Here is a 27,330-nt window from a genome sequence, read left to right on the forward strand (position 1 = left end):
TGAATTCGATTCAGAATCCCGTGATGGTAGACATAGTGACAAATATGTCCCAGGGATTAGTGGACGATAGTGAATTAATGTCGTCAAACAGCCAAGATGAAGCGATATTTTATGTACACGAAATTCCGTCAAGTGTGTCCCTGCTGGAGCAGTAGGCCGTGCGTGCGCGTCGGCCGCGCGGGAATGGAGGACTAATACAGGCGAGGAACGGAGTTAAGACTGTACCCAGCAATATGTGCTACTAAGAGGGATACAGACACAGAGTTTTGTGAAATTATTTCTTCCGCGGGAAACTGCAAACAGGAAGAAGAGTACGACTTACTCGAAACCAGAGTAATGTGTGATGTAATAATGTGTGATTTAGCTACGGAAGTGCGTAATATGGTGGACTGGAAAGTTGACACCGGAGACGTACTTTTATATCCAAAGATCTCTATAGCGGTGCTATGAGGATCGTCCTGTATTGGAGCCTGACCTTTCCCTGTGTAAGACAGCCGATGTAAACACGTTGTTTGTGGTAGTGATTTTATCAAAATTTATCATTCGGGAACTATCGTTGTTAAGACAGTCGATCAAGCCAATGGATCACGTGCTGTTTAAGGAAGCACTATGGAGAGAATACCTCGACAAGTGTGAAGTATTGGACGAGGGATTGTAGCCATGCAAGAAACCACAATGATTGATAGAGGAAATCGGAGAGTCCATAAAGTTTATATTGTATTTTAATTGGGACAGTTGCAGGACAGTGTTGTCGACTTAAAAACGACGTTGTTAGGAAACCCCATTTTGTGTATATTATTCGTAAAGACGTCAACATGGTGTGTGATATTAAAGTTGTGTTGTGTTTATCTGTGGATCGACAAATGGATTATCATCAAGTGCCTTTCAGTGAAGACGATAGATTGAAGATCGCCTCCGCTATTCCACTAAGTGGATTGTACCAATGTTATAGTGATGGTGTTCGGTTTGGTCAACGCCTGGATCACTTCTCCAGAATTATTGAGAAAACGCTGAGTGGATTACAGTGGAACATTGCAGTGTTTTATCTGGACTGTGTTATTGTGTACGGGAAGAATTTCAGTCAGAAGATGGACAACTTTTATTGATGGCAGTCATGCATGAAGATACCTGACGGTGCCGATTTGAAGTTGAAGGCCTATAAGGTGTCACTTGTTCTGCAGACAAGTGACGTACCTGTGACATGTGGTGTCCAGGATGGCGTCCGGACTGATTCTTCAAGAACAGAGGCTACGCTGAAGATGTAATCACCAAAGACCGATCCAGAACCATATGTCAGGAAGTTGGTGAAAACTTCGCATTTATAGCGAAGTGTCTACATGGCCATATCAAGCAATGTAAAGTTTGGTGGTAGACAACAGAAACTTTTGGTGACGTGAAGATATGGTTAACTTCAACTTTAAGAAATCCAGACGTCCACACGGGGATTTATGCTGAACACGGAGGCAAGAAACTACATGCTGTATGAGCTGTGATGTCCCAAGAGTGACCTGGAACCTGTTACAACCAGTATCCGTGAGACACATGAACATGGGCTGATTCCAAAGATAATGTTGTGGTGGTGATCCATCCAGAGCGCTAGCCTTAGAAACCCTTGTTGAAAAAAAGGACGAACCGGAAGATGTACCTGGACGTTGTGTGTGTACACGTACTTGTACCATGCCTGTCGCAGTACCGGAACAAGGCTGGGCTACGATGAACATTTTGAAATTACCTGTTTTGCTGATGATGACCTATTGTGTGGTGGCCGTTACAGATGACTCTGAAGAATTGTGAAATGAACATTTTTGAAATAATAATGTGACTTTCGCGCAAAGTTACGTGTGACACTTATACATAAAGCATATAAGTGAAGAACAATTATGTGAGATATTCATTTTACGTGGATATATATACGTGACACTTATATATCATTTTACGTGACACTTAGATATCCAAGTGAAGAACAATTCTGTGGATTATTATGTGAGATATTCATTTTACGTGACACTTAGATATCCAAGTGATGAACAATTCTGTGGATTATTAAAATGTGACATTCCTCTAACGTGGATTGATATATACGTGACACTTATTTTAAAAGTGATTCTACGTGGATTTATAATTTGTGTAGTGAACAATATATGTCAACACTTATTTCAAGTGTACAATATGACATATGGATTATCTGTGAGCAGAGACTTGAAGTGTGTCCGGATTATCGGTATGATATCCGTAAAAAGTTACTTTCGTGAACAATTGACTTTTAACTTTTAAGTGAAGTATATGTGTTCTTTCCCATGAGTGGATTACTTCATTCCAAATGTGACATTTTCTCTTGTTAGATTTATTATGTTGATTTTTTATTTCATGTTGATCATTATTGTTGAAATAATTATGTGAATGAGAGTTGACTGTGTGGCTTGTTTCTTTCATCATAAATATTCATAGATCAGTGACTGTGAACGTGGATATATTCGCGCATGTTTCATTGCGCGGAAAACGTGTTAAATTGTCGCGAAGCTGGTATTTTCTCAACGAATACGCGTGGACGTCTATATAGTATCACGGAATGTACACCGGATATTGCGCGCGGAATTGGTTTCTAATATTTATGTACACCGGATATAGCGCGCGATATATATCCTTTTTGCAGTTGGCGAAGATTACTCTTCGCGTAAATTTTCATGTTTGCAGTACCTGATTTCATTATTTTATACCATTGTTTAACTGTAATTCAGTTATAGTACCTTAACTTTTGTCGGGGACAAAACTTGAAAAGTTGGGGGTAGTGTAGCGTGGAAATTTATGTCACGCTTAGTTTTTATTAGTTGTTAAAGTTAAAGTTTATTTGTATTGTAAAATAACAGTTTTATACTATTTAGTTCATAGTTTTAGTTTATATATATGCAGTATGTTTAGTGTATATATACATACATAGGACAGTTAGGGACCAGGTGGCCACGCGCACGTGCCCATCTGGGGTCGTTACGTATAAGGGAGCTAGGGCACCGCATTCCGTTTTCCATATAAGGAGTTGTTTACGACTAGGGCTGTGTATTAGGGTCCAGTTTGATAGACAGGTTGCATAAGGTGTTCGTATTAATAGTAACAGAGAGCTAAATTTAGGTAGTGGTCACTCCGGCCAGCCAATTAGAGTTAGGTCGGGATGGGGGGATGGAAGTAGGTAAAAATACGTAATCATATTAAGATTCAGCTAATGAACGTGAGAATGAATATGGAAGGAGCGAGGTTTTAGCCAATTAGATCATAGTATGAAAGTGGTATATAACTCTTCACTTCAGTGAAGAAAAGACAGATTACATGAAATTTTGGGACTTACTCCATGTTTCTTAGGATCAGCTATTTTAATTCGGATTACTTTACTACACTTAGTGTGTTTGTGACTATGGAATTTCTACTTGGGATGAACTGTACGGATATTTCCTACATGTATCTGTGATGTGATATATACGGATTATTCTATCATTCTTAGTGTTTGTGACTATGGGATTTATACTTGGGATGTACTGAATACTTCGCCATTATGGATATTTACTAAGAGTGAACCTAAGTGAAACAGTGTACCAGTGTGTGCGTTCCTAATGGATTTATTGAGAACTATATTACTTGGATGTTAATGTGAAAAAATAGTGTGTGCGTTCCTCATGGATTTATTGTGAACTCTATATTACGTGGATGTTTATGTGAATAAATTATGTGAATTTTAAAGTGATGTTTTCTAGTTTTCCCTGCCGTAGTCACCTTCCATCACGGACTTACGATATACAAAATAGCGTCTCGTCATAGCCTAAGTGCTATCATATTTTGGAGAAACGCTACATGTCTTTTGTCTTCGATCTTCTGTCGTTAAGTCGATGGCTCATTCACGGTGCTGGTTGTGTAGTGGTCAGTAGGGTGTTGGTGGTCTCTGCATTTCGGTTCCTCTTGTTTCGTTCTTTGTGTGGTTTGTGGTGATGGGTTTGGGTGGCTGTATTCTTGTGGCAATGATGATCCCATAGTGGCGTAGCTCCGCGAAGTGTTCATGGTCCGGTCCGTAAAGTGGTGTCCTCCGTGAAACCCAAGATTCCATCGCATGTCACGGCATCAATGTAACGTATCTATATAAAGTTTTTGTTGTTGATGATGTATATTTTGGTAGTTGTGGTTGATGAATAATTACGATGAAGGCGTTGTCTTCTTTCCATGTTTTTTTTTATTTGTTTCCATATGCATACTTAGTATAGTGGACTAAGGTATAGTCCTATACATCCTAACGGGAATTACAATCATAACTTCTCCGTCTACTAAAATACATGTTCATACAATTAATTTCCATGCTTCCTAGTGTTGGTATCTGCAGAGGTGTCCTGGTGTGAAGTGTGTCATGTCTGTAGCGTATGTTGTGTTCGGAGTGTGTTTAAAGAATATCCCTAATCTCTTATATATTCGATACCAGGAAGCAGGAATGGCGTAAAGATCACGATTTCTTTAAATGATGTCAGACAATGATGGAATAACAACTTCCTAGATATGAAATAACTTCCTATATGGACTTAATTCTTAGACGATGTTCCTGAATCAAGTGCCTGAAGATATATTCACATTGGTTAATCAAAATATCAAGTTATATACTATATATAGCTTACTTTAACTTAAATCTTTGAATTAAATTTCCATATCAAGGCATCGTTATATTACATTCGCCCTATACTCATATATGATTTCAAATTAGTTAAAATTTGAAATCATTATGCTACAAAAGTAAAATTAAATTTCCATACTAAGGCATCGGTTATACTAAAAACATCTAAAGAAAGTTCACTGTGAAATGAACATAACTGTACACCATTCTTTTGTCATACAAAGCAAATATTTCAATAAAACACATTAAAATAAATTTTCGGGTAAATGTCCAATGTAACAATGATGTTTGGATTTACATATGTTGATGATATTAAGTGGTATGTAAATTAATGATGTAATTATCTAACAAAAAGGAAAAAGAAAAAAACAATATAAAAAAATCCAAACTGTATGACTTCTAAGGTTTCATGTTATGCTGTTCTCAGAAGGAAAAGATGAAAATTAAATTGAAAGTTCTTTGTTATTGTGTAAAAAATGTTGTGAATTGTGCATGTTATGTTATTAGAAGGTCGGAGCAACAACAGTTAAATGTGTGTGTTATATCACATCACTACTCCGCCTCCAACTTAAAAAATGGAAAGTTTATAAATACATATTTTTCTCCATGCATTAGCACGTGAGAGAAACTTCCCACAAGTATATGAAAATATGTAAAATATGTATAAGTGTCAACAAATAAAGTAAGATATAAATTGTTAAAAGAACTTCCATATGAAATATTACGTATATAACAACAACATAATCATGAACAAGTCATTGTAACAAAATAAATGCAACATGGATGAGTTTTTTTAAAGTAAAATGTAACGTGTATTACATGTAGTTGTTTTAAAAATAAAATGTTATAAAATTTTAAACAAAAATTGTACTATGAAAATTAGCAGAGTGTGAAAAGAAGAAAAACTAATTTTAAATAACTGAAATGAATAAAGTAATTGTTCAAAATTTAAATATCTTGATTTTGTAAAACATTCGATGATATCAGTTCGTAATGAAAATAAAAATCAATTATAAATAGTTATTCAATTCAAAAGGAAAAAAAAATCAAATATCCTGATCTAGTACTGTTAAGACTTGTGCTGTTTAATAAATGATATTAACGAGAGAGATAAAAATATTGTTTGAATTTGACGTTGAATCATCTAAAAAGCAAACGGATGAAATATCGCTTTCCAATTAAAGCTGATACCTTTAATAATAAAAATGACATGCAAATCATTTTGCAAAGAAAGTTCCATTATTGAGTATTTGTGTATGTAAACGTTGCGAGAAACATAAAAACTTGTGTTTGCCCGGCATTGAACTGCATCGGTTATTCCTCCCAACGTGAAATAAATGTATAAACGTAAATATGTCATAAATAACGAGACAATGGGCCTTAATGAGATACCCTACCACCCTATTGTTCTCAAGACATACTGGTTGTTCCAATTTACATTTTGATACTGCATGTTAACCATGTCAGCAGAACAAACCAGACGTTTAAATATATATTGTATAAAAAATGTATTTGTGTAAATGAGAAAATAATAATTTAAAACAAAAAGGTATGTTGAGGAACTTTCTCTGTAAATGACATAATTGAACAGCACAAGTAATAAACATGTTAATAGAAATTAAATTAACAACACATTATTTATCCAAAAATCTCAAAAATCTGTTAGCTTAGGAAAAATTAATAATAATGATATTAATAGTATGGTAATATTAAATATTTAAGTGTAATTAAGTAAATTATATTTACCACATTGAATTAAAAAAATGTATTCCATTACTACATAACGTTTCGCTTAGAACAATTATCATCCTGTTATATGTATGTAAAAAAATGATAATAAATTTACTGATAATTGGTACCTTAAAACACATGATATTTAGATGAAAACAAATTTTTAAAAATGTATAATTACATCAGTTTAGAAAACACTATGCATTACCAAAAAGTAAATTCCCATATATAAAAACACATTTATAAATGTCCAAAATTTAAAAAAAAAAAAAAAATTACAGTAATTCAGTTTTTGTTTGTCTTTTGTCTTCGATCTTCTGTCGTTAAGTCGATGGCTCATTCACGGTGCTGGTTGTGTAGTGGTCAGTAGGGTGTTGGTGGTCTCTGCATTTCGGTTCCTCTTGTTTCGTTCTTTGTGTGGTTTGTGGTGATGGGTTTGGGTGGCTGTATTCTTGTGGCAATGATGATCCCATAGTGGCGTAGCTCCGCGAAGTGTTCATGGTCCGGTCCGTAAAAGTGCCTCCGTGTCCTCATCGTGTAACCCAAGTAACTATCTATATAAAGTTTTTGTTGTTGATGATGTATTTTTTGGTAGTTGTGGTTGATGAATAATTACGATAAAGGCGTTGTCTTCTTTCCATGTTTTTTTTTAATTTGTTTCCATATGCATACTTAGTATAGTGGACTAAGGTATAGTCCTATACATCCTAACGGGAATTACAATCATAACTTCTCCGTCTACTAAAATACATGTTCATACAATTAATTTCCATCCTTCCTAGTGTTGGTATCTGCAGAGGTGTCCTGGTGTGAAGTGTGTCATGTCTGTAGTGTATGTTGTGTCCGGAGTGTGTTTAAAGAATATCCCTAATCTCTTATATATTCGATACCAGGAAGCAGGAATGGCGTAAAGATCACGATTCCTTTAAATGATGTCAGGCAATGATGGAATAACAACTTCATAGATATGAAATAACTTCCTATATGGACTTAATTCTTAGACGATGTTCCTGAATCAACTGCCTGAAGATATATTCACATTGGTCAATCAAATTATCAAGTTATATACTATATATAGCTTACTTTAACTTAAATCTTTAAATTAAATTTCCATATCAAGGCATCGTTATATTACATTCGCCTTACACTCATATATGATTTCAAATTAGTTAAAATTTGAAATCATTATGCTACAAAAGAAAATTAAATTTCCATACAAAGGCATCGGTTATACTAAAAACATCTAAAGAAAGTTCACTGTGAAATGAACATAACTGTACACCATTCTTTTGTCATAAAAAGCAAATATTTCAATAAAACACATTAAAATAAATTTTCGGGTAAATGTCCAATGTAACAATGATGTTTGGATTTACATATGTTGATGATATTAAGTGGTATGTAAATTAATGATGTAATTATCTAACAAAAAGGAAGAAGAAAAAAAAACAATATAAAAAAAATCCAAACTGTATGACTTCTAAGGTTTCATGTTATGCTGTTCTCAGAAGGAAAAGATGAAAATTAAATTGAAAGTTCTTTGTTATTGTGTAAAAAATGTTGTGAATTGTGCGTGTTATGTTATTAGAAGGTCGGAGCAACAACAATTAAATGTGTGTGTTATATCACATCACTACTCCGCCTCCAACATAAAAAATGGAAAGTTTATAAATACATATTTTTCTCCATGCATTAGCACGTGAGAGAAACTTCCCATAAGTATATGAAAATATGTAAAATATGTATAAATGTCAACAAATAAAGTAAGATATAAATTGTTAAAAGAACTTCCATATGAAATATTACGTATATAACAACAACATAATCATGAACAAGTCATTGTAACAAAATAAATGCAACATGGATGAGGTTTTTTTTTAAAGTAAAATGTAACGTGTATTACATGTAGTTGTTTTAAAAATAAAATGTTATAAAATTTTAAACAAAAATTGTACTATGAAAATTGGCAGAGTGTGAAAAGAAGAAAAACTAATTTTAAATAACTGAAATGAATAAAGTAATTGTTCAAAATTTAAATATTTTGATTTTGTAAAACATTCGATGATATCGGTTCGTAAGCAAAATAAAAATCAATTATAAATAGTTATTAAATTCAAAAGGAAAAAAATCAATTATCCTGATCTAGTACTGTTAAGACTTGTGCTGTTTAATAAATGATATTAATGAGAGAGAAAACAATATTGTTTGAATTTGACGTTGAATCGTCTAAAAAACAAACGGATGAAATATCGCTTTCCAATTAAAGCTGATACCTTTAATAATAAAAATGACATGAAAATCATTTTGCAAAGAAAGTTCCATTATTGAGTATTTGTGTATGTAAACGTTGCGAGAAACATAAAAACTTGTGTGTGCCCGGCATTGAACTGCATCGGTTATTCCTCCCGACGTGAAATAAATATATAAACGTAAATATGTCATAAATAACGAGACAATGGGCCTTAATGAGATACCCTACCACCCTATTGTTCTCAAGACATTCTGGTTGTTCCAATTTACATTTTGATACTGCATGTTAACCATGTCAGCAGAACAAACAAAATGATTCGGGATATGAGTTTGTTTTATGTACACTTTATATCGCCTCCTGTTTTTCCTGACGCTATGTTCCTGTATGTGTTGATTATCCCTCTTCTGAGTTATTCTTACAAAAACTCGTCATCAAAATTCAATATTACGCAGTTTCTCTCTTTTTTTCTTTGTGTATACACTACGTACCAAAGGCTAAATTGTCATCTTTAGTTGACATTTTCCAGGCACACACAACTCGTATAATGAACTAAAATACGCATTTATGTTATCGTGTACAACACAGGTACATGTACCTGATTATGTCCATGATACCAACTCCAGCTAGAGTAGACTATTAATCAACACGCTACCCTAGTGAACCTAAATGACTTTCAGGCTTAAACGGAGTGTAGCGACAGAAGAGTATGTTTTACCGATTTTTATAGGCCCTAAAACGTCTGGTATTGACCTGTATGGACAGTAGAATGGTTCAAGTATGTATATAAGATGTTCAAAGTTCCCATGTCCCTGCGTTTCTTTAGAGCGGAATAGAAACTAATATTGAAGTGTCCGCCACCTCAAATGAAACGGACTTTTTCTCAGGTGAATTCACCCACACTATTGCATTCAAATCTGCTGTTAGAAGACCAATTCCGACTACTGTAATGCCAATAACGATTCGTTATGCATGTATGTATGTCGTACAGTGTCCATTTTTGGAACAAACATCTCCTGTTTTCTTTATTTTTGTTATTGGAAGTAAAGGTAGATTCCTTGGTTTATCGTTTGATCCCTATATTTCCTCTGAAAAAACTTCGCCTTTTACAACCGATTTGTAGTAGTTCTACATGTGTAATGGTCACAGTTTCTGAACAAATCTAATTAAGAAAATGCCAAGGAATTATATGTATTCAATCCTTTGTCAATATTTTACATTAGTCAAATTTTGTGATCTCACTCCCCAAAATTTTCTGTCAAATTTTGAACCATCATTTTTTCTAAATAAAAAATTGCCGGAAACATGAAAAATATAAAATAATTTATTCATAAATTTTCAGAAAAGGGTTTTTAATCAAAACTTAACCCATTTGTCATTATTGTACATTGCTTGGAATACAATGCTTGATCGCTGTTGTTGATATATATTTAAACTTTTCATGTGTTTGTACAACAGCGATACATTGTATTCCAAGCAATGTACAATAATGACAAATGTAATGTACTGCAATGAACACTATACATATTTATCGCACCTCGGACAGAAATGTCCCCAAATGATTGGCGTAGAGCTGTCACGTGGTGACCCCCTAACACTTTAAAATATAGGGGGTCAGTAAATTTTATTATGGTGCAATATGGCGGCTGTCGCCCTCGCTTCAAAATTTAAACACATTCTCTTCAACTAAATATACCACTTCATTACCGTAAAACTATATATTACTTGTTAATTTTTGTGTAAAAATAATTTTAATCGTTTTAATACTTCAAATTAAATGAAATGCATTTTTTTATATACGAGTTGCTTCCCCTACGCCAGTTTGAAAGTTGATAACGTGGCGAAAGTCAAACGTAGCAATTCAAGCGTTTTCTAGACTGTGATTATAAACAAATAGAGGTGTTCGGACCCACAGATCAATCCTCACTCTACAACCAATTTATCGGCATAACTTTTAAGTGATTATCTCAGCGAGAATGCACAGATGATCAAGGAGATTGTGCTTAAAATGTTAGATGGATGTTTGTGTCACTCTTGTTTGTGATGCTTTCAATATATACAGACGGTCTGGTGTCGTATTGAGGTAGGCCTACTGTGTACATAGGAATGTCGAACTTATTGTTGATTTATGAATTATTCAGTATTATTCTGCAGGTTCCTTATACAGTGTATTTGAAAATTCTTGAAATTAATAAATGAATAAATAAATGTATAGCCTACTGAAGTAGGCCAATTATTTTAAAAGTGTCGATTATTTGTTATCATTCGCCAGTATGATTTAAGTTTGATTTCATATTCTTGACCAAACAAATACTATGAAATAGGAAACAAAGAATCGCCAGTATGATTTAAGGCCCTCGATGCGATAAATTCGTTATATAGTCAGTTACTGACCCCCTATAAAGGCATAGAGGGTCAGTAAGAAGTATAGGAGGCTCGGGCTACGCCCTCGCCCCCTATAAATCTTACTGACCCTCTATGCCTTTATAGGGGGTCAGTAACTGACTATATAACTAATAATAGATCTACGTGTTGCTGTAAGATGGAGTGGCAATGGAAAGTATGATATCGTTGCACTATAGCCTCGGAGGCTGATACCCACTCACGAAAATGACGTTGCGTTCGACGTCATAAGTCACGACAGCTTCCAAAAGTTCATGACGTCATTTTTAAGTGTAGTGACGTCATTTTACAAGATATGACGTCAAAAAAGGTATCATTTTTAAGAGGAGATATCACGCTACCGAATAGTTATGAATAAAATTAGAAAATGCGATGTCGATTTTTGAAGCACCTGCATCGGCTCAAAATCGGCTTTTGGGCACTGAACGTAACGTTAGATGTTCAATCGGCTCAAAATCGGCTCTGGCACAAGAAAATTAAAGTAAATTATACATTTTAGTGGCACCTGTATGCTACATGTATTTTTCGATACTGTAAATTCAATTTATTTTCATTTGATGAGTTTAAGCCTAAAATCATTTTGATACTTTAATAGAAACTCGGTGATAGCATTTGCGGGGTGGTATACACTAGAACACGCCTGTCTGTCTATTTGTCCTTCTGTGTGTCTGTCGTCTACACATTTCGCCCAAATCATGCCTTTTAATCTGGTTAAAAACCTCCATGAAGTTGATTCCTAATTTATAGTTCCTTATTCCATTACTTATTCAATTACCGATTAACTTATTCGAATTCTAACCACTAATTAACATCAGAAATAATTCAGAACGCATTATAATACATGACGATGATTTATTTGACCTTTTAATTACACATCAAGGGCCCATTACTTATTCGATTTCCTGATTACTTACTCGATTCCTGATTACTTATTCGAATTCTAACCACTTATTTACATCAGAAATAATTCAGAACGCATTATAATGTATGACGATGATTTATTTGACCTTTTAATTACACATCAAGGGCCCATTACTTATTCGATTTCTGTTATTATTCGATTTCTGATTACTTATTCGAATTCTAACCACTAATTAACATCAGAAATAATTCAGAACGCATTATAATGCATGACGATGATTCATTTGACCTTTTAATGACACATTAAGGGCCCATTACTTATTCGATTTCCTGATTACTTACTCGATTCATTGATTACTTATTCGAATTCTAACCACTTATTTACATCAGAAATGGTTCAGAACGCATTATAATGAGGTTAATCTTACGTCCTTATATATGTTTGTAAGTACACCGGATGTCAGGGATCATTTGTGGATGAGAAATTCTTTCTGTGTAAGCATTATTACCTTGATTTGTTTTACGCATTTGTGATGAATGAATTCAAAGATCGTTTCACGGGATCACTCAAAGATCGTTCTGGATCACTAGTAATAAAACAGGCATATAACAGAGTTAAAGTGAATAGTCGGGCAAAAAAACCAGTCTAAATGTGTTCATGACCTTCCAAAAGTTCTCACATATTAATACGACGGTCAAGTTCTGCCTAGTTTCCCAGTTCTGACCATTAAAGTAAAGAAAAGTTGAAAGCATTGAAAACGAGGCTGTGTGGAAATGTAACCACGGACATAGTGAGCCGGGAGGACGTTTAGAATTCCATACTTTAAATTAATTTCTTCGTACGCAGACAGATTTTGACGAGAGATTTTATTTTTCCATTTCAGAAGAAAAATACTGGATACATTCACACCATTTTTACCGACTTTACCATCCTTGCCCGACTGTTCACTTTAATGATATAAATACAATACGAATTGTTTTTTATAGTATCATCTATTAGTCCAAATATGATAGGCTGACAATATATCTGGTGGATAAGCGCCAGCGAAAAGTATCAATAAATGACTCTCCTGTTTGGTGTACTGTTTCTAACAAACACACAATGGTTGGATTCATTATGTTACAGATATAGGACAGAAGTAAAACTCAAGACGATGGTGCTTTAAAGACTTGTGTTCGTGTATGGAATGGCAATGTTGCATGCAGTTTCAAGTGAGAGCACTACTTCGCCTCTCCAGGATTTATGCCATGCTAATTACCATTCATGTTCAACTCCCAACAATACCATCTGCCGATGCGACCGCTTCTGGCGAAATTACGATGACTGTTGCTTTGATGCAGATCAGAACAAATGATGCAATCATCGAAATAGAGGAATCACAAATACCGCCATTTGAAAACACAACATGTGGATTTACCTCATTTAGAGAAGAATCTGCCTTAAAGGTGGGGCGCTGATGGTAACAGCTTGTCCATCGTCATTTCTTCGATGATGGGCCTTAGTTGGATTACTGGAATTGTAGCCGTATTTTTCCAGCCTGAATTCCTTCTGATAATTTTCGAGAACGTAACAAGCCTAAAGGGAATGTTTATTACAATAGGCTTTTCGTGTAATAACCGTATCTTTAAATTTTGGAGTGAAAGATTTTGCGATAAACAAAAAACACCTTTTGTAATTAGCCAATGACAAACTAACCAGGTTCCGATTTCTACACAAATATTTCGTCTTTTGTTCACCGAAATGAAATCGGGTGCCTTCATGAATTTAGTGTTTTCCATAGGCCGATTAGCATTGCACCGCGCTGTGTCCCTTTTACCTGACGCCCTGTCCTGTTTGTCCCGTTTAGACGTTTGCATATTTCGGGCAGTGGGGTACTAGCTTGATAATGAATAAACAAAAGAGGTGTGACCACTCCCTGACCTACTGTACTAATTTGCAGTGTTTGGCTGGTAGTGGCACTTTCACCTATGTCAGTGTATAACAGCTGCAGTCGATCATCCCCTTAATACCAATCTTCTGGTCTTTCAATAATTTTTTGTGAGAACAGCTAGTGAGCATTATTTAAAAAAAACCAAACACTAGTACTGCTTACAATTGTAAATTGTGTACTCATGATTTTAATGTTTAACAGGCCCAACTATCTGATGGCATCATAATACAACACAACGCCCTTTAATATCTCACATTTATTGTCGCTCATTTTCACTACATACATTTAACAATCAACAAGATTCACAGGGGCTTGATACTTTCAACATACAAATATTATACATATATTTATCTATTAACAGCAAAAATGTTATCGCCAAGCCCCTGTGTCTATTGAACAATAGAGAGCACATCACATCTATCCCTAACAGACAGACAGTTATCTCCCCTTTCACATCCATATCAAAAAGCGCCAATTGATGAACGTTTTCACTTATTTCAACAATTATTTTAATAAATGTATTGGTATGACTTTAGGTAAGGGGAGATTTCGCACATGGCTTCTCAAACTTTTCATTTCATTTTCTTGAACATACATTTTGTATGAAGATGTAAGAAACAAAATGAATATTTTTCTCATGACAAAAGTCACTCAATGGCTATTACATGCTGAGAGGGTAAATACCCTGTTTGACACCCTCTTCCTCATTTTTCAGAAAGTATTCATTACATTCGGTCAGACAGTAATACATAAACAATAAAATATAGCACATCTTATATAATTCTTTTAACAGACTACTTAATCAATATAAACTAGAGTGAGGATGCTACAAAAATTCCATATTAACGATTAAAAAAAAAGCTGTATAAAAATGTGCACTTTTAAATGCCCAATATGAAATATTTGATAACCGAGAAAAAATTGAGGAAAATTCCTGCTCACAAAACTATGTAATCATGAGTATCTGTATAAAGGTAAACTATGACACACGTAACTAATATTATATTGTCTCTAAATCTATAGAAATAGTAGCAATTTAATAAAAAATTTACTCAGCTCATTCCCCCCTGAAATTTCATATTGGACTGGTCAAGTATTTGATTTGGAAGAGTCTAAACGTGTTTTCAGGTGGTAAATGAGTTCAAAAGTTTTTTTTAAGGGGGGGAATCGATATATATACTAACATCTTAAGATCCGACGGATAGCTAAAAAAACCTTTCATTGAAACTGTTTCTGGTAGGATGCCGGGACAACTGATGAAAGCTGAGCTCAACAAATGAACACTGACTTTTAATAACTATCATTTTCAACAACATGATATCATGAAATGATGGTCATTTTTATCTGTCCAGGGACCACCCTAGTTTGTTTTCCAGATTTGTTCCCAGGATTGTCTCCTAACCAAGCTGCCATTTGGATGTATCCATGAAACACCGCCTAGCCATTTCAGTCCCATGGCCGTCAGGACATAAATTGGGTCCTTTGAAGATTCCAATACTACATCATGTCCAACTATAAGTAAAAATAAAAAGAATTTCAAGGAAATATTTATTTAGTGTAAGTGATTTATGTATCTTTCTGGAAAATAGAAATAAAGGAGTGTTCCTGTACTTATATAGCTGAGCTAAATGCAGCTCTCAAGCGAAGATAACGTCACATAAAGAAAGACAAACTTCAATGTCTGTGATTAAGAATTTACCAGATCATCAGCATCATCTCCAGTCTCTTGTTTCTCCGGTTCTTCATCCTTTTCTTCCTCCTCACTTACAAACGCCTTGGCTTCTTCCTTCGTCACATTGCTATCTTCACTCTCCATTTTAGATATTAAGCCCTGGTTTTCTGGTGGTATATAAAACGTTTATATTTATACAGCACACAATGAGAATTGTATTCGCAAGACATCCAGATATGCATTACACACCAATGGTTAATTTGATTAGTAGGACATTAGAACCCTGTAAAAAATGATGTGTTAATGTCAATGCTATGTGGGTTTTTGGGTTTTATCACTTTAATGTCCTATTAACAGCCAGGGTCATGTAAGGACGTGCAGGTCTGTTGATGTTGGTGTAGGAAGGCCCCAGTACCCAGAGAAAAACCACTGACCAGCGGTCAGTACCTGGTAACTACCGCACATGGGATTCAAATTTGTGACCCAGAGGTGGAGGACTTGTGGTAATATATCAAGACATCTTTACCACTTGGTCACTGCGGCCCCATGATGCAATGTTAGATTCTATTAGTCAATATCAATTACCTGGTAATTACTCAATATAAATTAACTATAAATAAATCAATATTACTTACCTGTAAATTACTCAATATTACTTACCTATAAATTACTCAATATTAATTATCTGTTAATTACTCAATATTATTTGCCTGTTAATTACTCAATATTACTTACCTGTAAATTACTCAATATAAATTAACTATAAATAAATCAATATTACTTACCTGTAAATTACTCAATATAACTTACCTATACATTGCTCAATATTAATTACCTTTAAGTCACTAAATATTAATTACCTATAAATTATTCAATATTAATCATCAGTAAATTACTCAATATTAATTATCTGTTAATTACTCAATATTAATTATCTGTTAATTACTCAATATTAATTATCTGTTAATTACTCAATATTACTTATCTGTTAATTACTCAATATTAATTATCTGTTAATTACTCAATATTATTTGCCTGTTAATTACTCAATATTATTTGCCTGTTAATTACTCAATATTACTTACCCATAAATCACTCAATATTACTTACTATAAATTACTTAATATTACTTATCTGTTAATTACTCAATATTAATTACCTATAAATTACTCAATATTAATTATCTGTTAATTACTCAATATTAATTATCTGTTAATTACTCAATATTAATTATCTGTTAATTACTCAATATTACTTATCTGTTAATTACTCAATATTACTTATCTGTTAATTACTCAATATTAATTATCTGTTAATATTAATTATCTGTTAATTACTCAATATTACTTACCCATAAATCACTCAATATTACTTACTATAAATTACTTAATATTACTTATCTGTTAATTACTCAATATTAATTATCTGTTAATTACTCAATATTAATTATCTGTTAATTACTCAATATTAATTATCTGTTAATTACTCAATATTAATTATCTGTTAATTACTCAATATTAATTATCTGTTAATTACTCAATATTAATTATCTGTTAATTACTCAATATTACTTACCCATAAATCACTCAATATTACTTACCCATAAATCACTCAATATTACTTACTATAAATTACTTAATATTAATTATCAGTAAATTACTCAATATTAATTACCTATAAATTACTAAATATTAATTACCTGTTGCTGTAAATTATTCAATATTAATTACCTGTAAATTACTCAATATCAATTACCTGTGACGACTTGTTCCCAGAAGTCTCTCCTTCCTTTGGCAATGAGTGTATCCTTAAACTTCTTCATAAAAGTATTAAATAAACCTGGCTCTGCTTTCTACAATACAAAAACATATTTATTATGTATTATACATGTATCAGGTAAAAAGATCACCTTCACTGAACTACAATGATTACAAAATAATTTTCAAATTCATTAAGTAATGAGGCTATTTTTGGTATTGACTGCAAACAAGACCCAATCCCTGAGTAGAAATAAAAGTTGAAAATGAAGGGAGTCTCATTTGTAGACAACTTGTCTGAATACATTCTCAGATCTATTATAGGCCATCATCTTTGATTTTGGAATGTTTGTCATTGATGTAATTAGATGAGGGGGTCTTATTTGCAGAATAGGTTATTGGCTGTCAAATATGGTAATTTCCATTGTCACCTATTATAATCTATCATATCCAATCTGTGTAAAACATCACAAGATTTAGTGTTCTTATTAACTGTTTATATTTTGCCAGTCATTGGTTATTTTATCTATTACCATTTTACCCCTAAATCAGATTGTACCATTGGAAGCGTGTCATAACATTGTCGGTAATTCACTGACAGTCTTTAGATGCTCCTTAGGTCTGCTGTTTACCAATATGAAAGTTACTGGATTCCAATACAACCAGAACTGTTGCCAGAATGGATGACTAACACCCCCAGCTCCACAAATTTAGTAACAACTCCATTAATAGGGGACATTGCAGAACCCTATATAGTTTACTCAGCTCCTCTTTATGTCTGGTTTCTGTGGATCATATTTTATCAAAATCTGTCAAATAGTTTAGGAGTTTGCTGGACAAAGTTGTATCTACAGACAGACAACAGACAGTCAGACGGACAGATGGACAGCCCGATTTCAGGGTCCCCTGTAAACTTTGTTGCGGAGATAAAATGAAGATGATGAAGACTTACCTTGATGGAGTGTAATCGGAGAGCCTTGAGACAATCCATAGCTTTAGGGTAAAACTGGGACCCGAAGGAGTCAACTACAATCTGTTCTATCCTCTTCTGCATCTGTTCACTCGCTAAAGGAACGATAATATTATGATTACTTGTATTGTAAGACAAAACATGTTGTACTTATTGAAATCAGATATGATTTGACACCCCTATGAATGTAAAAGTATCATTAAAAAAATCACTCTTATAAAGAACGAAAAAAACTGGTGTTACCTTCCTCAAACTTATCCTCGTCTTTTTGATTGATGAATGCGACAAAGTCCTCCACAGGTGTCACAGTACCGACCTTCAATATACAATGCTTTGTATCAACAATCAATTTTTTCTTTTAATAATGAGATTCTTTGTCAATTATCATTTTTCATATTTTCTCCTGGAAATCATTTACTACTGTTGCATCAATTTAACTCAGTGTCCTTTACCCTCTTTTTATTCTTCATACCTAAGCCTATGTAATCTAGTTAGCTCATCCTCAATACTCCAGGGGTTCTGATCAGTTACGATCTCTACACTCAGGGACTATCTCATAGTAAAACTGAAGGCAGGACATGGACTAGCTCATTCTCAATACTCCAGGGGTTCTGATCAGTTACGATCTCTACACTCAGGGACTATCTCACAGTAAAACTGAAGGCAGCTCAGCGGAAAACATTTGAATCAATCACAGTCCAGCAAAGATTTCCTTTGAAGACTACAGAGAGAGCAACGCCCAACTTCAAAGCCACAGTCAATCACAGTGTATCGTTACACGGCTCTTTTGATCATCATCAAAGAGCTAAATTTCTGTTCTGTTGTCTCCAGTTTTACTATGAGATAGTCCAGGGGTGTAGAGATCGTAAGTGATCGGAACCCCTGGAGAATCGAGGATGAAGTTATCCAAGCGATGTATAACTCCTTACCTCAGCGTTCTTTGACACCTACCCTTACATGAAATTTTGTTCTCTATGACCCCTCCCCTTATCTCAGTGACCCTTTGACATTTAAGATGTATGACCCTTACCGTTTCACCTTTGACACCTATCTTTACCTCATTGCCCTATGACCCCTTTCCTTACCTCAGTGACCTTTGCCCTGGTGATATCAGCCATGCCACCTTCAAGGTCATCGTCAAGGCGAGGCTTCTTAGCTTTTGTGGCTTCACCTTCATCACTATTTAAATAAATAAAAATAACATCAGGATAATTTTAAATCACTCATAATACTTGTTTTAACTAAACAACTTTCAAACTTCATTTCTGTCATTGTCATAAAAATCCTACACCAAATCGAAAATTGCATAATAATTTATCAAGCCTATAAAACATATTATTTATGATGTTAGAAGTGTATCTGACAAAAGACAAGCAGAATGATTATTTCTCAATATCATAGAGTGTATAAAAAGCAGCAAAATCTAACAATTTTTTAAAATATAATTTTGACTACAATAATGCTAGAACCATGTTAAATCATTTTTCCCTATCTCAATTATTTGTCTGATATAAAGAGTAACTTGGCCTCTAAGCTTCAGTTTGATGGAATGTGATTATTAAATTGTCAAAGGGCAATTTATAACTGTTGATGTCACTCCCAATGCAACTGCGAAACCAATACCTTTGTCTAGTCTTTTTTGACAATCATCCTAGGTGATTAAATAGATCTAACCTGCTATTAAATACAATGCTACCAACTTCGTATGATCAAGAAAAGAAATTCAGCATCTTTTCTTTAAATCTTAATCTTCATTCAATTTTTGAGAATCTATGAGACTCTCTGCAATTGTTTGGTCTGATTAGTTTAATGCCCTATTAACAGCCAGGGTAATTTAAGGACGAGCCAGCATTATCAGCAGAGTACGGAGAGAAAAACCTCCAACCAGCAGTCAGTATCTGGCATCTCTCCAACATGGGATTCGAATTTGAAACCAAGAGGTAGATACCTTGTGGTACTGTGTGGAGACATCTTAACCGCTCGGCAACTGCAGCACCCTCTCCAATTGTTTTTCTTTTAAAATGTTTGCAAATTTTTTGTACATACCTCTCTTTGAACTGATTCTCACCAGTCTTCTCTTCCTTTTGTTTTACCACCTCAAGTTTGAATAACTTTTTCATGCTGTCGAGATGCTCTTCACATTTTGTAAGGACCTCTTGTGGTGGTTTCAGGTAATTTGCTACTAGGGGAGACAATTCTGCTAATGGCTCATCAGGATTGAGGCCTCTGTGTTGAAGACACTAGTAAACATATGAAACGTAAAGTAAATAAGAAGTTTTGTATACCAAATATCCAAAGATATATCAGCTTTTCTAACACCCACCAGCTATTAAAAGTCATTCACAACTAATGTATCTATACTATCAAAAACAAGAGGCCCATGGGCCTTAAGGGTCACCTGTTATTTGATAAAAATTAAGTATGTCATTTACTAGCCAACTAATGACTTTTGTTCATGAAATAGGGACATAGATCTAATAGGTCTACATAGAAAGTTTCATTAAGATTGGTGCATATTTACTCACATTATCGTTTTCACATGTACAAGCTTAGGTTAAATTATTATTATTGCAAAGGGCAATAACTCTGTAAGTTACAATCGAATCAAGCTGATTTTCAAACTTGTCAGAGATCTTTCCAATGTTAGTCTACATACAAAGTTTCATTAAGCTCGGTTCATATTTTTTAAGTTTTTGTGTTCACAAGGTTCAATTATTATTATTGGAATCAAGCTGATTTTCAAACTCGTCTGAGATCCTTCCAATGTTAGTCTACATACAAAGTTTCAATAAGCTTGGTTTATATTCATTCAAGTTATCGTGTTCATAAGGAAATGACAGACGACGTACGACGGATGATGACGGACAAAAGACTATCGCAATAGGTCACTTTGACCTATGGTCAGGTGACCTTATAACCCTGAACTTTTAAAAAGTAAACTTCACAAACTATTGGACTCTACCCTCTTTTCTGTCCTTGCATATTATGTTTCACAGAGTTATCTCCCATATTTTCTCAGCAGAACTAGCATCCTTTTCTCTGAAAAGTGTGATGTTACGCTTGTAAACATATGCAATCACAATCAATTCCTACCCAGAAGTGCAGATAACTCATTGATAAACAAAAACACGATAATGGAAAAGTATTTTGTATCAATTTCACTCCTTTTGCCCTTTATACATACAGTAATACTGTAACATTTTTAAGTTTTTGGTTGGCTGATAAGTTCAATGTCATATTAACAGCCAAGGTCATTTATATTAAGGAGTACCTTGTGTTACACATGTATTTTTGGAGACTTAGGTGTATTAATGTTGTAACTCTTTGTAGTATGGAACTCGTGTCCTTTTTATAGTGCTATCTCACTGAAGCATGTCACCACACACACTGAACAAGTAAATAGTATATAATGACCTACCTGGTAAAGTCTTTGGAAATGAGGGTTAAAGGTCAGCTTAGCCTTGAGAAACTCTGTAGTTTCCTCTTCATCGTCATCATTACTAAAATCACAAAGATGGTGTAAACTAAGGAGTCTTTGACTAAGGACTATATTAGGCCCTAAAATCTACTGAATCTTCATTATTCTTCATTAAAATGCAAGTTTCTACCTATTCGCTTAACTCCAGTGCAGCTTTCACTCAAACACATACATCAACAGCTGAAACATTCCAGATAGAGATTTTCCAGAATTCTGGATTTCTTTTACTTAGTAAGACAATAATCAAAACTGTTCCCTGAGTTGTGAGTTTTCTGGATAACCAGCATCTAGATTATCGTGGGCCCACTGTACTCCGTTTTTTTTTTTAACTTTACAATGTTTCAGTCAACTATGATTGTTTGTGAAATTTTTTGATGATTAGAACAGTCAATTGACATAGATCTTCAAACTTGAAGTCTACATACCATATTCGACCCAATAAGCGCCCATGTCCCTATAAGCGCCCCTCCCCCTTTTTGAGGACTCAATTGCAATTGCCCAGGCATAAATAAGGACCAAAACTACACAAAACTGTATACATTTGCAATAATTTTGACTTATTAGCACCTTTTCATTTTTATCAATTTCTTAAGCGCTCCGAGTGCTTATTTGGTTGAATACGGTATATACCTATTATTTTTTCGAGTTTGCTAAGATTGGATCACAATCCAGATGAAGTTTATATCCATGAATCATAAGTTTGTTACTTACTCTTGTGACTGACAAAGATCCATTGATGTGATCAGGTTGTCAACAGCTTCTAACTGTTTTTCTGTCAAATACAAAGCATACTCTCAAATTAATTTATTTATAGTTTAACAAGATACACAATAGTTTCAATGACAAACTAGAACAGTAAAACAATGACTAACTAATAAACCTCCTAACAACACTTTTTATACTTTATTTCAGAGCATGGCAACCAAATATTCCTCCATTATGTAACAACAATCGACCAAATTTGGAAACAAAATTGATCAAAATTATAGTTACTTATTTCAGACATAATGACCTTTCCGACTCACGTGGAAGTTTACCACTTTCGATCTTCCGCCCATTGCTTTGATATGAATGTTTAATGATTAATGAGCATTAACAAAACATCTGTATAGTGACCTGGTTACCATGGCAAAAAAACAACAAAAAAAACGAAAAAAAAACATGCATTTACGTGATCCCCACCTAGTAGTTTAGGAAGAGTTGTCTGGACAATTTTTTTCAGAACAGGTAATTTTATTCATTTCAGTCTCTGAAAAACCATTAAATGTGTATTTGATTTCTTACCTGATGGTACAAATTTTGTATTTCCTGCCGACACATTTTCTTTAGAGATAGGCAGGCTACCAAATGTGAATTGTCGGATATCTTCCATAAACGGTATCTCAACGTACAGGAAACACTGAAACACAAGTGTAAAATCACATCATCATATTAAACAATGGAAAAATAAAAGAAAGAACTGATGTGATTGCTTGATTTGGTCTGATTAGGTTTAATGTTCTATAACATCCAAGGTCATTTTCAGGATGAACCAGGTTTATTTGCAGAGAAAAGCTGGAATACCTGGAGAAAAAGCACCAACCAGCAGTCAGTACCTGGCAACTGCTCCACATGGGATTTGAACACATGACCCAGAGGTAGTGGGTTTCTGGTAGTATGTCAGGACATCTTTAATTATCCACTCGGTCACAACAGCCCTTAGATGTGATATTAAAGACTAACAGGAATATTCTATTAATTCAAAAGGGTTTGCCTATAAATTTTACTTTATTTTTTCAGCCTGCTAGTGAAATTAGAGACAGAAGAATGACAACTCAGTTATGAAACATGAAGTGAAATAACTGAAACACACATGCCCTTTACCTTGATGGATGAGATAACCCAGCTTGGGTCCGGATGTTGTGCAGTCAATTTTAGTTTTGTTTCTCACTCACCTCATATTCTGCTTTGATGTGTGGTATGAGACATCCCAGCTTGGGTCCGGATGCTGCACTGTATACTTTCCTCACTATGGCGACCATGTTGGTTTCGTACAGTGCCTGTATCAGGGAGGATAACGCAACAGCCGCAGCCTGTAAATAACAAGAGATCCCAGAGGGATCTTGGCGCCCACCAAAGATTGATCTATGTCTGACAAATGAAAGACGGATCTTTTCTCTGCTTTTCAAACTTACACTTCTTTTTTCTGCTTTTCAAACTTTAAACTATCAAAATCCAAGATGGTGGTCGCAAAATGCAATTGGCAGAACTAGGGTCCTAGAGGAACCTACATATGATATTTGAGAACAATCCCTTCAATACTTTATGAGAAATAGCGGTAACAAACTTTAACTATCAAAATCCAAGATGGCCACCGGTCGGCCATCTTGTTGACCGATCAGTCCCAAAATGCAATATGCACAACTGGGGTCCGAGGGGAACCTACATATGATATTTGAGAAAGATCCCTTCAGTGCTTTCTGAGAAATAGCGGTAACAAACTTTAACCATCAAAATCCAAGATGGCTACCTGGCGGCTATCTTGTTGACCGATCAGTCCCAAAATGCAATATGCACAACTGGGGTCCTAGGGGAACCTACATATGAAATTTGAGAAAGATCCCTTCAGTGCTTTCTGAGAAATAGCGGTAACAAACTTTAACTATCAAAATCCAAGATGGCTACCTGGCAGCCATCTTGTTGACTGATCAGTCCCAAAATGCAATATGCACTACTAGGGTCCTAGGGGAACCTACATATGAAATTTGAGAACAATCCCTTCAATACTTTCTGAGAAATAGCCGTAGCAAACTTTAACTATCAAAATCCAAGATGGCTGCTGGTCGGCCATCTTGTTGACCGATCAGTCCCAAAATGTAATATGCAGAACTAGGGTCCTAGAGGAACCTACATATGAAATTTGAGAACAATCCCTTCAATACTTTCTGAGAAATAGCGGTAACAAACTTTAACTATCAAAATCCAAGATGGCCACCGGTCGGCCATCTTGTTGACCGATCAGTCCCAAAATGCAATATGCACAACTGGGGTCGTAGGGGAACCTACATATGAAATTTGAGAAAGATCCCTTCAGTACTTTCTGAGAATTAGCGGTAACAAACTTTAACTATCAAAATCCAAGATGGCGGCTGGTCGGCCATCTTGTTGACCGATCAGTCCCAAAATGCAATATGCACAACTAGGGTCCTACGGGAACCTACATATGAAATTTGAGAAAGATCCCTTCAGTACTTTCTGAGAATTAGCCGTAACAAACTTTAACTATCAAAATCCAAGATGGCGGCTGGTCGGCCATCTTGTTGACCGATCAGTCCCAAAATGCAATATGCACAACTAGGGTCCTAGGGGAACCTACATATGAAATTTGAGAAAGATCCCTTCAGTACTTTCTGAGAAATAGCGGTAACATACTTTAACTATCAAAATCCAAGATGGCTGCCTGGCGGCCATCTTGTTGACCGATCAGTCCCAAAATACAATATGCACAACTAGGGTCCTAGGGGAACCTACATATGAAATTTGAGAAAGATCCCTTCAGTACTTTTAGAGAAATAGCGGTAACAAGAATTGTTAACGGACGGACGGACGGACGGACGGAAGGACGGACGGACGGACGGAAGGACGGACGGACGACGGACCACGGACGAAAGGCGATTTGAATAGCCCACCATCTGATGATGGTGGGCTAAAAACACCACATGATATATACATGATTGGAAATATCCAAATGAGTGCTTTTTTCATCTGAGATTTTGTTAAGGAATTAGCCTTTTTTCAAACTAACGATATTTTGTATGCCGGCCTATATATCACTTCTTAGGTGTACTTGAATATAACTAAGTTCATACAAGTTCAGTATACATTGGGTTAACAGTAAGTAGTACTGTACCCAGTAGTAGTTTGTGACATAACATGCTAACACACTCCATAGAATATATTGGATAGTATCTGCGTTCATACTACCTTATATGTAGTCAAAATGAAGATCAATCATGCTAACATGCTCCGTTACCAACTGAGTTCACACTACCATACATACAATTACCCACCTCATCCCCTTTGTCAGCCACCACACAAGATGAACCATCCCCGAGGTAATGGTGTCTCTTCACCTATTAGGAAGCAAACAAATTATTATTTGTAACAATTTTCAGTTTAAAGTTGTTTACCCAGTATCTGTCAATTTAGGGTCAGAAATTGAGTCATCAATCAAATCTTTTACTTATTTTGCCACTTAAATAAATTTTCTAACATTCATAGTTCTTAAAGAATGATAATTGATTAATCAGACATTTTGGAAGAATTGCCATATTCAGAAGAAAATTAATTGAAATACAAGAGGCCATTGGGCCTTAACGGTCACCTGATATTAAATACAAGTTAGTTATGTCATCTAATTACTAGCCAACTGATGTCATTTGTTCATGAAATAGGAACATAGTTTCATTTAGCTTGGTTCATATTTACTCAAGTTATCACATTCACAAGGAAATGTTAAAGGATGGCGGACAACGATGGACAAAAGACTATCACAATAGATCACCATGACCTATGGTCAAGTGACCTAAAATCAGTGAGATTTTGCTTACATTTTCTGGTTTTGTGAAGCCAAGGATTTTGAAGCACTTTTCTGCCTTGTATTTCATATTAGCTTTGTCATCTTCTGACATTGGTACCAATGTGTTTCCATAGCAATGACCTAATCAAAGAACAAGATTATTACCCATTGTGTTACCATAGCTATGACCTGTATCACAGAGAGTTTATGACCTACTAGCTAGTTACCACAGAAATGCATTGTTATGGTAGGAACACATTTTTCAAAGACAGAATATTTTTTAAATAATTTTCCGTACTACACCATGTACATAACAAATCCTTCTACCAACCAATATGAAATAACCTTTGACCTCAAGTGACTTAACCTTTCACATGTCTTATCACAGGATGCCATTTTCGATCCCAATTTTTTATCACTTGTATTTTGCTTTGACCAAACTTCAGGACAAAAAATTTCAAGGGACAAAATAGATTACAGTGCAATCCCATTTTCATGTATGTTATCATTTCGCTCATAGACCACACATCTTAAAATGTAAAATCGTGAATGACCCTTGACCTCAAGTACTTCCTGATGAGTGAATGACCTTTGACCTCTCACCTTCTATCATGTCCTCCCGATCAATCTCTGTTTCTTCCTCATCCTTCATGTGATATGTGCGGAGGTTACCTACTTCTTCCGATGGGTCCTTTGCGTATACATTTTTCCAACTCTGTTTTAACTTGAAATCTTTCAACTAAAATAACAATTTTTTCCTTCTGTTATCAAATCTGCATTTAGAAGACATTTTCTGTATGCAGTCACAGCTCTTTAGAATGACTACACAAGGAGAGTGATCTCTATTGTCAAATGGTCCTTATACAATGATTAGTTTGCATTTCAGGCTGTGACGATAACTTTTTTCACTGCTAGTCCTTTGGGCTAGTAAACTTTAAAATTTCACAAATCCAGCTATTTAAACACTAGTCCAAACTAAATATACAGACGTTTTGCTTCAGCACTACGGTCATCATCAGTTTATGATCTTTGACACAAATTTGCAGTCTGGATACGTACGTGAACGCAAATTTTAACAA

General features: G+C 34.7%; 1 protein-coding gene across 1 annotated transcript in view; it reads right to left on the reverse strand.

The window, feature by feature from the left end:
• Window positions 1-14,057: 14,057 nt before the first annotated feature.
• LOC138308625 (X-ray repair cross-complementing protein 5-like) overlaps window positions 14,058-27,330 on the reverse strand; it is a 28,156-nt gene continuing 14,883 nt past the window's right edge. Inside the window, exons 7-20 of the mRNA XM_069249667.1 lie at window positions 26,855-26,990; window positions 26,283-26,392; window positions 25,743-25,805; window positions 23,628-23,765; window positions 22,978-23,092; window positions 22,405-22,465; window positions 21,634-21,715; window positions 20,262-20,455; window positions 19,301-19,394; window positions 18,459-18,531; window positions 18,198-18,310; window positions 17,244-17,340; window positions 15,516-15,655; window positions 14,058-15,328 (exon numbers count right to left, since the gene is read on the reverse strand). Of these exons, the coding sequence (XP_069105768.1) occupies window positions 15,314-15,328; window positions 15,516-15,655; window positions 17,244-17,340; window positions 18,198-18,310; window positions 18,459-18,531; window positions 19,301-19,394; window positions 20,262-20,455; window positions 21,634-21,715; window positions 22,405-22,465; window positions 22,978-23,092; window positions 23,628-23,765; window positions 25,743-25,805; window positions 26,283-26,392; window positions 26,855-26,990 (1,431 nt within the window). The 3' untranslated portion in view covers window positions 14,058-15,313. The remainder of the gene's footprint in view (window positions 15,329-15,515; window positions 15,656-17,243; window positions 17,341-18,197; window positions 18,311-18,458; window positions 18,532-19,300; window positions 19,395-20,261; window positions 20,456-21,633; window positions 21,716-22,404; window positions 22,466-22,977; window positions 23,093-23,627; window positions 23,766-25,742; window positions 25,806-26,282; window positions 26,393-26,854; window positions 26,991-27,330) is intronic.

Source organism: Argopecten irradians, chromosome 15 (assembly GCF_041381155.1).
Source record: "Argopecten irradians isolate NY chromosome 15, Ai_NY, whole genome shotgun sequence".
Classification (NCBI taxonomy): Eukaryota; Metazoa; Mollusca; class Bivalvia; order Pectinida; family Pectinidae; genus Argopecten; species Argopecten irradians.